General features: G+C 46.8%; 1 protein-coding gene across 1 annotated transcript; it reads left to right on the forward strand.

Moving 5' to 3' along the window:
• The first annotated feature begins 747 nt into the window (after positions 1-747).
• LOC126521472 (cuticle protein 10.9-like) lies at positions 748-6,477 on the forward strand. The gene is made up of 3 exons (XM_050170178.3): positions 748-997; positions 2,236-2,268; positions 5,302-6,477. The coding sequence occupies exons 1-3, from the start codon at positions 989-991 to the stop codon at positions 5,656-5,658; spliced, it is 399 nt and encodes a 132-aa protein (XP_050026135.1). The 5' UTR covers positions 748-988; the 3' UTR covers positions 5,659-6,477.
• Positions 6,478-14,384: the final 7,907 nt, after the last annotated feature.

Genomic DNA, 14,384 nt, shown 5'->3' on the forward strand with positions numbered 1-14,384 from the left:
GGACGTCTCCCGCCGCGCCTGTAACCGAAGCGCGCCCACCAGAAACGCGGTACCGTTCGTCGGACCGGGGCGACTTCGGACGCGCATCCGTCGGACAGCAGCCGATGAGTCGCGCACGCCGATCGCATCAGGGACGCGCGGGCGCACGCATCTCCTCTCCGGGCCCGCGCGAAAACGAGGAAACAAGCTCGTGGCAGCGGCGGGCGTCATGCGGCGGAGGCCAACTTTCTGCTTGGTTTCCTTTCCCCTGCGGCGTGGTTGGAGGGCGGAAGATGACCGCCCACTCTGCCATAACGGGTTGCCTGCCTCGGGGCAGCCCTCCTCTCGTCAACTCTCACCCTCCGCTGGGCTCACTCGCTCTCTCACTTCTCACATTCACATCCCCCCCCCGACCCCCCCACCCTTCTACAGCCCGTTCGCCTTCCTGCCTTCATGACGCCGGCATCAAGCCCGATTGAAGTATGCAGATGCGCTAGGATCCCTGAAAACTAGAGGCGAGTCGAGAGAGAGGGTTCGAGCGTGGACTGTTCTTCAGCTGCGCCGTCTCGCTTTGGACGGACTACTCTCCTACTACCCGGACTCGTCGCAGAGACTAGCTGGTGGCATCTTGTTGTTTTCGTTTGGCGCCCAGAGGTAATGGAGAGTGAGCGCGGAAGAAAGGGGTCTGGCTGCTTCTTTTCTTTTTTCTCGCGCGTATAGAAAGATGAAGCGAAGGCACGCGAGAAAGGGGGTGTGGGGTCTAGGGTTAGGAGCTCTTCCACCTTCGCGCGATTGTACGCGCTCGTGGTACACGCTCGTGTACGAAGCGTGGTCCCTAAGGCTGGGGTGTTGCGCAATGTAGGACAGAGGCTGCTGATTGGCGGCGCCAGGAATGCCGATGGCCGGGTGTAGCGCTATAAAAACGGAGATGAGCCTCGCTGACGAGTCATCCGCAACAACTTGCCCCTAGTGCTACCGATCCTTCACCGAGTGCCCGACTCTAGCAGCCATGCACAAGGTGAGTGTTTCGGGCCGGAAACCACAGGCGCCGCCGAGACACGATCCGTTGGATTTGAACCGCCAACCGCCAGGTTGCCCCGTGGTTTGGACCTTCTTCAAACCGCACTCCATGGGATTACGCGTCCGCAGCTTCCCCCGCGCTCCATCGTCATCGACGCGCACTGGTCATGCGCCGTCATCGATCTTTATTTCTCGTTTTCTCTGAGCCGATATTCACGGCTGAGCTATGCGTTCCCATCCCTGATCCTCATCAATTTCATTTAGGAAATGTTTGCATATGTTCCAGCCTTCTCGCTGCTCCTTCAGTGTTTCGAAAGCTTCGCTGCTTTAGAATCGCCTTTAGGTCCTGTCTTCAGAGCACGTTATTCAGTTTCTATTGCCCCTCCTTAATGAGTCACGGCCACCGCGTTGACGGATCAGCTTGCATCCGATAATCAATTTCACGGCCTTCGTGCAGGCCGCAATTAGACTTGTCATGTATCGATTCGCCAATGAGTTGTTTCACAGGCGTATTGATATTGCTTTCGCTCGCATAAATATGTTCATTTTGATTTGATCGCCTATCTTTATTGACTTGTTTATAACGTATGTCGCCAGTGTGGTTACCGAGGTAAACGACGCAATTAAATACCTAAGGACTTTACAACGCTTCGCGGTAGCATTACTACGAGCCAAGGACCTCCATGAAGTTACATGCATTGGCTTTTAAGCTCAGTGGTTACCTTTTTTTGTAAATAGTGCCTACCCGTCGGCGTGGTCTGCACGTGATAGTTTTGTAGTAGGGAAATGCAGGCATCATAGTTATTGCATCCCACTTATTTGCTTTTGGTGCGTACGATAAATCGCACGAGGAAAACCCAAGTTCCACTAGGAATCACAGTATCTACAACTTTTAGGAGTCAAGCTACTAGCCACCCACCTTGTCATCAATGAGTTCAAACGTCACCTATACATGTGATGTGGAGTGAGTCCAGGCTATCTAGGAAGTGAGCAGAGTTAATGCTTTCCACTGATACTGGCCACAGACAGTTAGCTCAATGAAAGAAAGCCAGGGAACTGCTGCGAACTAAACCCTGCCTTCTCCATGTGCGTTTGTCCACCCCAATTCATAAGAGATAATAAACTAATATCTGTTCATGACGTAATAATTGGACATTTACACAATAATTGACGTAGTAATTTCACACTGACCAAAACTGTTTGTTTAATGCTCTATGCACTTGCTTTCTTTTTCAGTTTGTTATCCTCCTGGCCTTCATCTGCGTTGCCGTAAGTTGACTCCCACTTTTCCGTCTGTGCCCCTAATTGCGGTTCTACTGTGTCTCCTAATTTCTTTCGATATGAAGTTAAGCTCATAATTGTTTCTGGACTTGTTCGGAGTCTAGTGGACTACAATTAAAATTTAGTACAGCGACTGAGCACCGTGCTAGCACTACACGAGCACAGAACTGCGCAAGAAACGTGAGATACACACACAATTGTTGTTTTCTTGTTTCTGGAACTGTTCCCACTACAAGATGCAACACGAACTAACCCAGAGTTGCACCTTTTTGCCATGCTAGATCATATTTGAAGGTAATAATGAAGACAATGAAGGAAATTATGACAAAAGGTTGTAATGAAGGCAATATAAATGTAATCAATAATCATTCTAAGCAAATACGTAGTGAGGTTGGTTAGAGTACGCAATAGAGTTATGTACATAAAGAACCTCTTATATCGAAGGTTCTTGGCGGATTACGTCTTGCGTAGTGCCTTCATTATCTTAAGACCAAAAAAAAAATAAGAAGAAGGAAAGCAACCCCCGAAGTGAAGAAATTTGAGCCCGCTCTCTTCACCAAGTCTCTCTCCCCCTCTCTCTCTCCTCGTAAAAGGAAAACGAGTTACACATTTGCAAGCTTGTCAGAAATACTTAACTGAAAATGACGTACCTTGGCAGTACACGCATGTGCAGACAAGCATATGGCGTTTCTTAGAGGGCCAACACATACTTCCTATTTACACCTATGCCGGTAGATCAATCAGCGCCGAATTACCCAACTAATTTATCGCCGGCAAATAAAAAAATGTTAGGACCGGGCATGAGGTACAACATGCTCGATGTGAGCACAGTTAACATGCTTTCGGTCAAAATTATTCCGGAGCCCCCAATATGGCAAGACTAATAATGATATCGTGGTTTCGGCACGCAGAACTCGGAACTTTAAGTATTTTAATTAATTAACGTAACCCCAGGTCATGTGGTCATTAGGAGTAAGCAGAGCCTACTAACGAAGCACGTTGTTCCTATGGACAGGTAATGTTTGCATGGGGGAGTAGAGAGAGAGAGAAGAATACAGGGAAAGGCAGGGAGGTTAACCAGAGGTAGTTCCGGTTGGCTATCCTGCACGTGGGGAAGGGTTAAGGGGGATAAAAAGAGGAAGAGAGTAGAAGGGGCAGATAGAGAGAAAGAGAGACGAGCACGAACAAAGCGCGTACACTATAGAGCGGTAGGGGCGGCGTTCTTGAAGTCTATCGCGAAGCCCCGTAGACCGCAGGGGAGTCGATTACTTAGTGGGATAACGGAGGGGAAGGAAAGAAGGCAGGTGTTCTCGTAACCAGGTGAAGCCGGTTCCGCGCAGTGAGCTGCTCATTTGCGTATCGCGGACATACCAGCGGAATGTGCTCTACGGCCTTTGACCGGTGGCCAGACGCAAGGGTTGGGGCCACCTCGAAACCCGTCTCCCAGACTAATGAACCTGATAAGTGCACGGTACTGAGGGTCTAACAAGAAAGGCGCACGAAGAGTAGATGCGTCTTTGCACCGTTACTTCCTTTGCCTGCGAATCTTGCACATCGATCAATCAATTTTATTATTATTAGACATTATTACAATTACAAAGGAAATGTAGTACAGAAGGAGGTCCCAAATTAAAAAGACTGTCAGAGGGACCTCCTGTTATAACGCGTATAAACAATGTAGAATATACGATCAGCAACGAAGGCAAGAACGGCGGGAAAATACAAATCACCATATTCGAAGTAATTAATCAAACATCCAGCAGTTGAAGATTGCACAGAAATGAGCAAGAATAATTCTATATTGAAATACGCATGAAAGCACGAACATTACTGTAATTGAATAGGAATATAATGATTATATAAGGTCAACAGTGTGGAATCCAGCAATGCAACAAAATTAAATTAGAAACGGCTAATAATTAACACAAACCGAGAAAAACAATAAAACATATATATATATATATAAGTTTTAGAAGCCGTCAGCAACAGTGTAGTGAAGGGCATGATTTGATATTTGATGGCAGTAAATTCCAAAACGAAATTGCAGAAAAGATCGCTGTCATTTTACCGTAGTTAGCGTTGACTTGATGGTATGCGTCCGTTAATACAGATATGAACTAAATATCCGTTATTTTTTTTTTCTAAATTCCGAAGAAAGAGAAAATGGCAATAAATGCACGCCAGTCACTGGATTACAAACAAAGGTGCTGAAAAAAAAACATAACCATGGCACTCTGTGAAGATGGAATGGCAGCGAACGCTGACAACAGTCAAAGCTCTGAAACGAAAGCATAGTGCTTTCTCTGCCATTCCAGTTTCACAGAGTGGAATGGTTATCATTTTTTACATTGCGAGTCTGGCGTCGTTGCTCGTTCGGAGGTGCCCGGGCTCGCAATTGTAGTCTTCGTTCAGTATTGCGGGAACGTTGTTCGTTTCGCGCCGGCGCCGTTTACATTCTCGTTGCTGTTCCCTTCGGCGCTCCTCGTACGCATCTTGTTCTTCGGGTGTACGAACTGTACGTGTGCGTCCCATCTATAACGCAGCTGTTTCTAGCGCCGATACCTCTCCTGCTTGTATGCTGCGATAACCTTGACGTCACGCAATTGTTCTCGGGGAGCGTTCTAATCTGTTCCGCATTTTCACATCTGCGCCGCCGCACTGCACCCGAATAGGTTTGTTATAAATCGCTTAGTCCGTTACTTTTGCCGGAGGCCGAAAAAACTACGGAAGATTAGTCCTTACAACTTTCGCTGTAAAAAAAAAAACTGCTTCGGAATTGAGGAAATCATGCTTTTTCGCTGCCGCATCTAGGTGTACTAGGTTTATCATGGGCGTTCGCAAATAAAACCGCTATTTCCGAGTGCCCGCTTGCGCAATGTCCTTTTGTAACGCTTCCCAAATCACAAAAAGCAAGACATTTATTATAAGCCCCAGCGTATACCTTAACCGAGTCGCCAGCAGCAGATCATCGACGTTTTCAAGGTTGCCGCTGACCGCTCTCTTCCCTTCGAAACTTCGCAGGCCGCGCAGAGGGGTGGCTTCAACCCGGCGCAGGAGAACTACCCGCCGATCCCGTACTCCTTCAACTATGCGAGCCAGGACGCCGAAGGCTCGCACACGCGTGAAGAGAGCGGCGACGGCTCCGGACGGGTCACGGGCCGCTACACCATGACGCTGGCCGACGGCCGCACCCGCACCGTCAGCTACACGGCCGACGAGAACGGATACCGCGCCGAGATCGTCACCAACGAGCTGGGCACCGAGTCCAAGAACCCCGCCGACGTCGTGATCCAGTCGAGCGCGCCGACCGGAGTCGAGGCCGCGCTCGCCGCCGAGGGCAGCCGCCCGCGCGCTCCCGCCGGGCCCAGGGCGGGCTGAGCTGCCCCCCCTTGAAGCAGGCTTCGCCCCGGAACACCTCCGCTTCCTGCGTGTGACTCCGCGTTACGGCTACGGAAAGACCCGCGCCAGGCGAGCGCGTTAGGCGCGTTCCAGGCGCTCTGCCGGGCGTTGTAAATTTTTCTTCCTTCTTCTCGGTCGCCCTCTCCCTCTCTCTAGGTCTATCCTCCCACGCTGTCCCGTCCGTTGTTCGTGTGTCACCTCGACGCCTTTCCTCTGGGTGCCTCGTGTTGATCGTGTTTGTCGGGTTGGGTACGCTGTGTCGTTCTTTGTCCGCGTCGCTTTTTACCGCCATACCGCGAGTGAGAAAAACCCTTTTTTTCTTAAACGCACCGTAAGCATAGCTCTGGGTTTCGGTTGACACTTCCTTCCTAGCGACGCTCAAGGACTTTCTAATGCGGTGTGGGTGACTTGCTTGCCTTGCTATGGAAGCGGGTCGCCTGCAGTCGCTTGTCTCAGTTGTCACGTCTCCCGAGCGTGCGCTACTGTTGTCGGGCGGGCATCCCGATTGGCAGCCTCCCTTCGCAGTCGCTCATATACCTTCCGGTCGCTTCTCCTTGCCCCCTTCATTAGCCTGTGCCAAGGTGCGTGGTATCAAGCATGCCCTTCCTCCGCGTCGCTCATACAAGTGTTTGTCCCTCACGTCTCGTTTCACCACGTCATTGCCGCCCACACGAGGCCGTCGTCCTATTCCTGTGTCTTTCACTGCAATGGATAAAAAAAAATAGTTTCATATCTTGAATTGGGTTGCCTCTTTTGTTGTACATGTTGAGCACAATAAAGAGTGGTATTCATGTTCCACTTTCTTGGTCTATTACTGTTCTCGATGGCGACAGCTTCTTACTAAGGACACCGGCGCAACAACAAATCCACTGTGGAAGCTAGCGAAAAGAGCTATTGGAGCTAAGAAATTGTTGTTATTAGCTGTCTGCGCAACGCTGTTCTAAAATATGCAGCGTGTGAGCCTGAGTACTTTCAAGGCAGTGACTGAACTTCTGAACCAGAATAAGAATATCAAAAAGCCCATCTTCCTCGAAAAAGTCCGCACTGAAATTTTATAGGGGCTATTCGACAGATATTTTTTAAACTTATTGTCGCTTCTTCTCCTTCTTGCGAACCGATGAACTGTAAGTGTTGCTGACTAAGGCCTCGTTTCCAATCATCAGCGAGTTTTCAACGCTGAGAGATCCGGCGGTTGGCGTAACGAAACATGGCAACAATTCTGTAAGATAAAAAAAATGCTTTTAATGAAATTACGTTACCGTAGGCGACTTGATAATTAAGCTTTCCCGGCAGTTACTGCTTTTCAGCTAGTAAAAAAATTCAGAAATCATTATTGCAGCAAATTTGAAGATGCTCCTGATAAATTTCTTCAAAAGGGAAAGCTTCAGCTCTACACAAACTCCAGTGTCCTATAATTCAAGTGCACTAGCAAGGCAGATGTGCCTGTCTAAAGAATCAGAACAAGATTTGTTGCGTAATTAGTATTTTTATTAGTACGCTAGATTATTTTTCAGACGTTCACGAAAATTAATAGCTGAAAAAATTGCAGTATCGAAATTCACGACTGTAAATCCGTAGCAAGACCTGATCGATATTATAATTTTGCAATAGATCATAGACAAAAGGTATAAAACAGGCAAGTAATGTTTGAAAGAGAGCGATTCAAAGTTGCTTGGGATAGCTGTCTAGGTGACGAAAATTTTGCAAAAGTTCTAATCAGAAGTTATTGAGGTCAAAGCCTTAAGTGGCTCATACCCCCGATGGCCTTGAAGAAAACGTGGCGTCTGGTCTAAATGTACAAAAACTATCAACATGAGCAATGGCTAATCTGTTTCCTAACGCAGAGGCTACAAACACTCAGCAAAGTGAAGCGTGCTGCATACATTCATTGGTATCACGCATACAAGGCACAGAAACACGGCACCTCGTTGAGGGGTACAAAAAAAAAAAAAGAAACCCACGGGACCTTCTCAAGGGCTCATACCCCTGTAAGGCTGAGGCTACAAGCCTGGCGGTGGTGATGGTGCTGCAGCAAGCAGTGTATATACGGCCGGCCTTTATTCCGCCTGAGCTTCCTGTGCATTGAGATCAGGGGTGTGTCACCTAGTGTCGAATATCCGCGTGTCTCGCATGAGGGCAACCAGCAATCGGTGCCCTCTCTTCCCGATTGCCGCGGGCCCTCCTGGAAAAACGACGTCTTCAAAGGTCCTGTTCGAAAGACCACTCCTTTGCAGGATGTCGACCATCGCTTTTCTTTCTGTGTCGAACTGCAGGTACAGCCAAATGAAGCGTTCGATATCATCGTTATCACCACAGAAGGCACAGAGACGTCACCATGGTTGCTTAATGGCTATGTTGTTGGACTGCTAAGCACGAGGTAGCGGGATCGCATCCCGGCCATGGCGGCCGCATTTCGATGAGGGCGAAATGCGAAAACACCCGTGTAATTAGATTTAAGTGCAGGTTAAAGAACCCCAGGTGGTCCGAATTTTCGGAGTCCCCCACCACGGCGCGCCTCGTAATCATAATGTGGTTTTGGCACGTAAAACCCCAGAATTTAATTCTTTAAAGGCGTAGAGCGGGGAAGCGCATCGTCCAGTCTTGAATAACCAAGCCGGTGTGTACGAAGTCAGTTCTGGTGCGGTACAACAGCGTTGCTTCTTCGCGAGTAAGACACACACCATGCCTGTGTGAGGCTACAAGCGCTCAGCAAAGTGAAGCGAACAGTGCATAGGTTCATTGAAATCACTCATACAACACATAAAACAGCATGAGTTTCTATCCCCTGCTGAGTGAATGCAACGTAAAGTTGAAGAGGAACGTCGTTGGCGCGAGTCTGACCCCGCTGTATACGACCGCGCGAAAGCATCCAAAACGAGCAGAAGAAGCCCAACTGGGAAAGCAGCAACGCGGCGATGCGAGACGGCGCATTAGCAAGTGTGCTGCAGGCTTTCGCCTTAACGGGTTACGGGAGTGTAACATGCTGCCAAATTTTTTGTATTATATATCGCTGTATACTATATAAATTTTACGCGCTTTGAACACTTTACTTGACGCAATTAACATCAATATAGCTGAGGAGAAGTGAAGAATAAGAAGCGATGAAGGGTGACACGATGTCAAAATGTCACCCTCAGGTGCAACGAAACTTGCACCTACGGATGTTACAAAGTGAAGTTTTCTGTCATAATTTGGGAGTGTCCGTAGTCACGGCTTCTTTCTGCATTTCTTTTTTACGGCTGCTCTCATAGCTAGCCGTGGTCTCGACAGTGACCCTATGCGCAGGAAGGGCGCGTTTGTTCGTCTGTTGACGCTCGATGGCTTCGTCCGCCAGCCCCGGTACCGGCTGCAGAGGGAGCTGATATTGAGTCAATGCGCGACATTAGAACTGTACCTGCAACCATTTGCAGCGCGATCGCGTACCATGCCGATGAACATACGGGTGCTGGTCGCCCTTTCTTGAGGCCATATGAACTATATGCAACTTCCTATTTACCCTTTCCGTATTTAGTATCGAAATAAAGACATTTAGTGGTTTTGTAATATGTTGGTGGCGGAGGTCATGTTGCTACAGGCGGGGTTAGCCTTGAAGACTTGGCTGGAAATTGCTCCGCTGAGCGTCTTTTCCTGCGCAAAACATGCCCCGATTAGATAGACATGCCCCGGTCCATTAGTTCTGTGTTTCGCATACATGTGAGAAGAATGCGGGACACTTCCACTGCCGTTCTTTTAACAGCGGTGCGCTGAACAGGCAAGCGAACAGGCAAGCAAGAAAAGAAAGCTGTCGAATAGGGGTGTGTAGTGATTTACCGTAAAAATATAGCCTCAACTAATGCGTGATGTGCGATCGTGCTGTGATATGAACGTGCCTCTTTCATTTCATGTCGTTTAATCTGAGTTTTTATTCATCCTCGCTCTCATACGACGCCGTAACTTTAATGCGCTGCCATTTCGGATGCACGCTTGTCTTAGGCTAAGAACTTTTTGGCTAAGAAAATGCGTGCGAACAGCGCAGCTTAGTGAATTCCACCCCTAATCTTTAGTAAGGCAGAACCCATGTCTGCATTCGCAAGTGTACTGATTGTATCCACTTAGCATAGCATATTCTATTAGAGCTTGCGGTAATATGTGCGTGCATGTGTTTGTGTGTGCGCGTCCGTTGTTGCGCGAGTGCGTATGTGTAGGATAAACAGAATTTTGAAATTGAAATGCAACAGGCTTCACTGGACACGGTTGAAGGCTTTTTCTCAGCGCTCCTAAACATTGTGATCTTTGAATAAAGTTTGTTTGTTTGTTTGTTTGTTTGTTTGTTTGTTTGTTTGTTTGTTTGTTTGTTTGTTTGTTTGTTTGTTTGATTGATTCAGAAAAATCACTAATAACCTTTTTTTTAGCGGTAAGTTCAGAAAGTTAGTTTCGTCATTTATTTTCAAAGAAAAACTTTATTGCAAAAATAGCTGCATCATGGCATCATGGACTATTCACCTTGCAATATTTTTCCATATAGCCACCGCCCACATTGAAGCATTTGTCGTAGCGTGCAATCAGTTTGAAGAAACCACTCTAATAAAGCTCGGTGCCCTGCGATGCAAAGAATTGTCGCACAGCCTGCTCCGCCTGAGCATTGTTTTGGAAGTACGGCCCCGAGAGTGCGGCTTTCAATGCAAGGAACAGGTGCCCATTCATACCGGATAACAGCACGCCCTTTCGTTGGCGACTACATTGTCAACACGCGTCTCTCTGGCATCGTAATGTGTTCTCGAATGACCTCGGGCACGCCGCCTCATGCACTCTCCCTTCTTCGGCGCTCGGCGCATGCGTCATTCCTCTTCAACTCACGCTCCGGGCGTGGATTGGTATGGGCACCGTTTGTTTGTTTCACCTGGTGTACCATCTTCTCCTTCAAAGAAAAAAAAAGGACGAAACTTATTTTCAAAACGTCCCTCTAACTAAATACATTACGGCGCACATTGCAATTTACGAATTGTAGCCGGTGATGTTGCAGTGTATATCCACATGGAGCGACTTCTCTGGATCGCATGACTTTCGAGAAATGCGCCGTGAAACCAGTGCTAAAACAATGGGCTGTTGTTCTGCGTATACGTTTAACAAACCGCCATTTTATGCATTAGAGAAAAAAAAATAACTGGTACGCCCATGTATTTCATTGCGCACATTTGGAATTAATATCCCGAAACTGGTATCATCCTGAAAATTCGCTCCAAATGGACACATGTGAACTCACCGACTGAAATTCGTAAATCGAAACGTGTGCCATAAAGTAACTAGTTAAAAAGGTAATTATTTATATTTTTGTTATTTCATCGATAAAATGATTCCATTTTTCGTGCAAGTAATGTCCACCTCTTTGAGTAAACTAACTCATATGGTATCTAGCTGCCTTAGGTGATATTCAAGATTCTATATACCCGCCGTGGTTGCGCAGTGGCTGTGGTGTTGGGCTGCTGAGCACGAGCTCGAGGGATCGAATCCCGGCCACGGCGGCCACATTGCGATGGGGGCGAAATGCGAGAACACCCGTGTGCTTAGATTTAAGTGCACATTAAAGAACCCCACGTGGTCGAAATTTCCGGAGTCCTCCACTACGGCGTGCCTCATAATCAGAAAGTGGTTTTGGCACGTAAAACCCCATAATTTTTTTAAGATTCTATATGGCCTTAAAGAAGCACCCGATGTATGTATGTATGTATGTGTGTGTATGTATGTATGTATGTATGTATGTATGTATGTATGTATGTATGTATGTATGTATGTATGTATGTATGTATGTATGTATGTATGTGGAAATAGCTTTCGCGTTGAACATCAGGGTTACATGATTAGCGAACGCATAGAAAGCATGGAGGCATATTCTTTAAAAGGAAGCTTTGGTTTCGAACTCTTTACCGTGACTCAACAGCGACATTCTTGCGGTCCTTCCGGCGCTCACGCCCGGAGAGCATATTTGCATACTGAACGGAGCGAAAACCAAAAGGCAGCTCCCGGCCGAACCAACAAAGACGAAAATGCGAACGAAAAAGAGAAAGAGAGAAAAAGAAAAGGAGAATGCCAGACTAGAGCGGCACACCGAACGACACCCACACGCCTCGACGTACTGCGAGATTACGACACATTGCATATTTGGGGGAGGGGGGGAGAGAGAGAGAGAAATAAGAAAGACGCACATCCAGTCCATTAAAGAAAAGTATAAAAAGGCAACTCTGGGCCTTTAAGTGCCGAAACCAAGATCTTATTATGACGCACGCCGCAGTGGGGGACTCCGGATTAATTTTGACCGCCTGGAATTCTTTACAGTGCAACTTAATTCAAGCACGCGACAGTTTTATGCATTTCGCCTGCCCTCCGAAATTCCTTCCCCGCCGCATCTGCCCGTTCACTCAGTGATACAAGCAGAAGACGCGTGCGGCGTCGTTCGATATGTTGAATACCAAATGGATTATTTCTGTTTCAAATAAAGATACGCGATTGGAGAATTCAATATATTTCTTACCGATACTCAGTTGTACGCCATTATCCGTGGTTAAAACAGTACAATATAGCCAGCTGCACTTTTCTGTAAGAGAGCCTGCGTGTATTCGCTTAACAAGATGTTTCAGGTGACCGTTGCACACAGGCCAGAAACAGCAGTATCTCACCGCTATTTGCTCCTTAACAAGATGTCCACATAAACAGACCACCAAGCCCCCCACCAGAAAAAAAAAGAATTTCTCGAGTCAGCCATGCTCGTGCTCATTTCTCTAAAATCCTCTGTAGGTTGTCTTCCCACTTTCATGAGCTGAAAAATTATTAGATATTCAAAGTCTGAGAAAGGTCACTTTCAAATATTCTTGTTCAATCTATGGGATCCGAACTATTCACTATTCGAATACTACCACGTGCATGAAAGCTGGTGATGTGCATTGGGTCCGTTGGGACTATGGGCTAGCTGTAAGTGAACGTGTTCCAAGATTTTATCTCTCTCACTTTCTTTTACTATATTCTTTCCTTCTTTTTGTTGATGCATTCTAAAGTGCTTGTGAATGTGTTCTTATTTGCCCGACACAGTGTGCCTATTCTGCTGCGGCAAGGTGATCCATACTTAAACCCAGTCAGATTTCATTTGTGTTGTTTTTATTTTATTGCTTTTGTTATTTTGCTCTTTGTTGTACGGATAATCGAAAAGCCTCGTAGGTCAACTTTCGACTCTGCTCAAATGAGCAGAGTCGCATGACCATGGCCCATATACTTCCGCGTAGTGGTACGAGGAGGTTTGTATAGCTCTTCTTTAGCACAGTTTTCTTTCTTCAAAGCAGGGGGGGGGGGGGGCGAAGGTGCAGTAATAACAACTTTCGGATAACTTGTCGTTGTTTCGAGACCTGCTGTCACATTAAAACGAATACGGAATCGTCATATTTAGCAACTTTCAATTCTGCATCATTGCTAATGATGTGGCAGTTTCTTCACAAATCATCCTTCACAAGCATGCCTGAAGATTTGGACGATTGCTGTAGAAGGTTACACTTCAAGCGTCTCATCAACAGTATTACTTTAACCGTCATTACGGTGAAAAGAAATTTCCTTGGGACAATATTGTACTACGTCGTTCAAAGGCTTTCTCGGCTTTCCTCTATATAAAATATATCTATCTTCTTCGCCACAATTGAGTTGGCGGCGATGGTGAGGAATATAGAAGACTGCTGAAGCCCGTGAGAGCAATAACAAGGACTTTTCGCTCGTAAATGGCATGTAACTTAAGGCTGGAAGCTTTACTTTTATAACGTCTAAAGTAAATAAGGAGAGCAAGTTTACAAGGTCATCGGCAGAATTTAACATAAAATTGTGAACAGTTCACGCGTAACAATGAACAGCAGTGTTACAAGAGGCTGATGTGAATTGCTTAAACATCTAATAAAGGAAAACAGTAAATTCCGCACATTCTAAATTAAATACAAATCAATCCATAATCGTCCTGTCATCACCATCCTCTGCTCATTGGGTAAATTATTGTTTGTGGGAAAGCCAGTGACAATACTTGCAAAAATTTCCAATTTCATCTTAATAATTGACACATGCTCCATAGTTAGTATTCGCGGACTTTGTGTTTATTCTGTATATGTACAGTTTTCAAAAGATAATACGAATCCACTCCGCGAATGATAAGACGTGTAACGTGGCCTTTTTCGTGGAGACCCTGTTGCAGGCAGGGCGCTTCAAGTACGCTACGTACGAGGACTGGCGTTTCGGAGGCGGGAAAGGGAGGGGGTTGGAAGAAGCTTAAATCCACCCAGTACTCGGGACCGGCAGGGCTCAGCACCCCCTTTTTCCCAACCTTCGACTTGCTTTATCCTTACGCAGGACAGACCCCATATCCACGCCAACTGTCTGATCAAATTCATACTGTAGGTTGCGCATGAAAAACGCGGGCTAATGGATGGACTAGACGACACGAGCGCGATGTGGCCTTTACTTTGGGCTAGTTTTGTTAAGCCCTTACCTTCATCCCTGCTTTTCACGCGCAGCACAAATTATGAATATGATCGGGCACCAACTCGCCCAGCTTTTAATTTTTTCAACTTTGTCATCGCTGCACAATGGGTTACCTTATTAATGGCCTGCTTTCCTATAGAAGCCTGTCCCGTGCCCACCATAAAAATGCACGAAATCATCCCACGTCACGAAGGGGCGGCTTCATTGCTTCCCCGCGAGAC

The sequence above is a fragment of the Dermacentor andersoni genome, chromosome 6, assembly GCF_023375885.2.
Source record: "Dermacentor andersoni chromosome 6, qqDerAnde1_hic_scaffold, whole genome shotgun sequence".
NCBI classification, from domain to species: Eukaryota; Metazoa; Arthropoda; class Arachnida; order Ixodida; family Ixodidae; genus Dermacentor; species Dermacentor andersoni.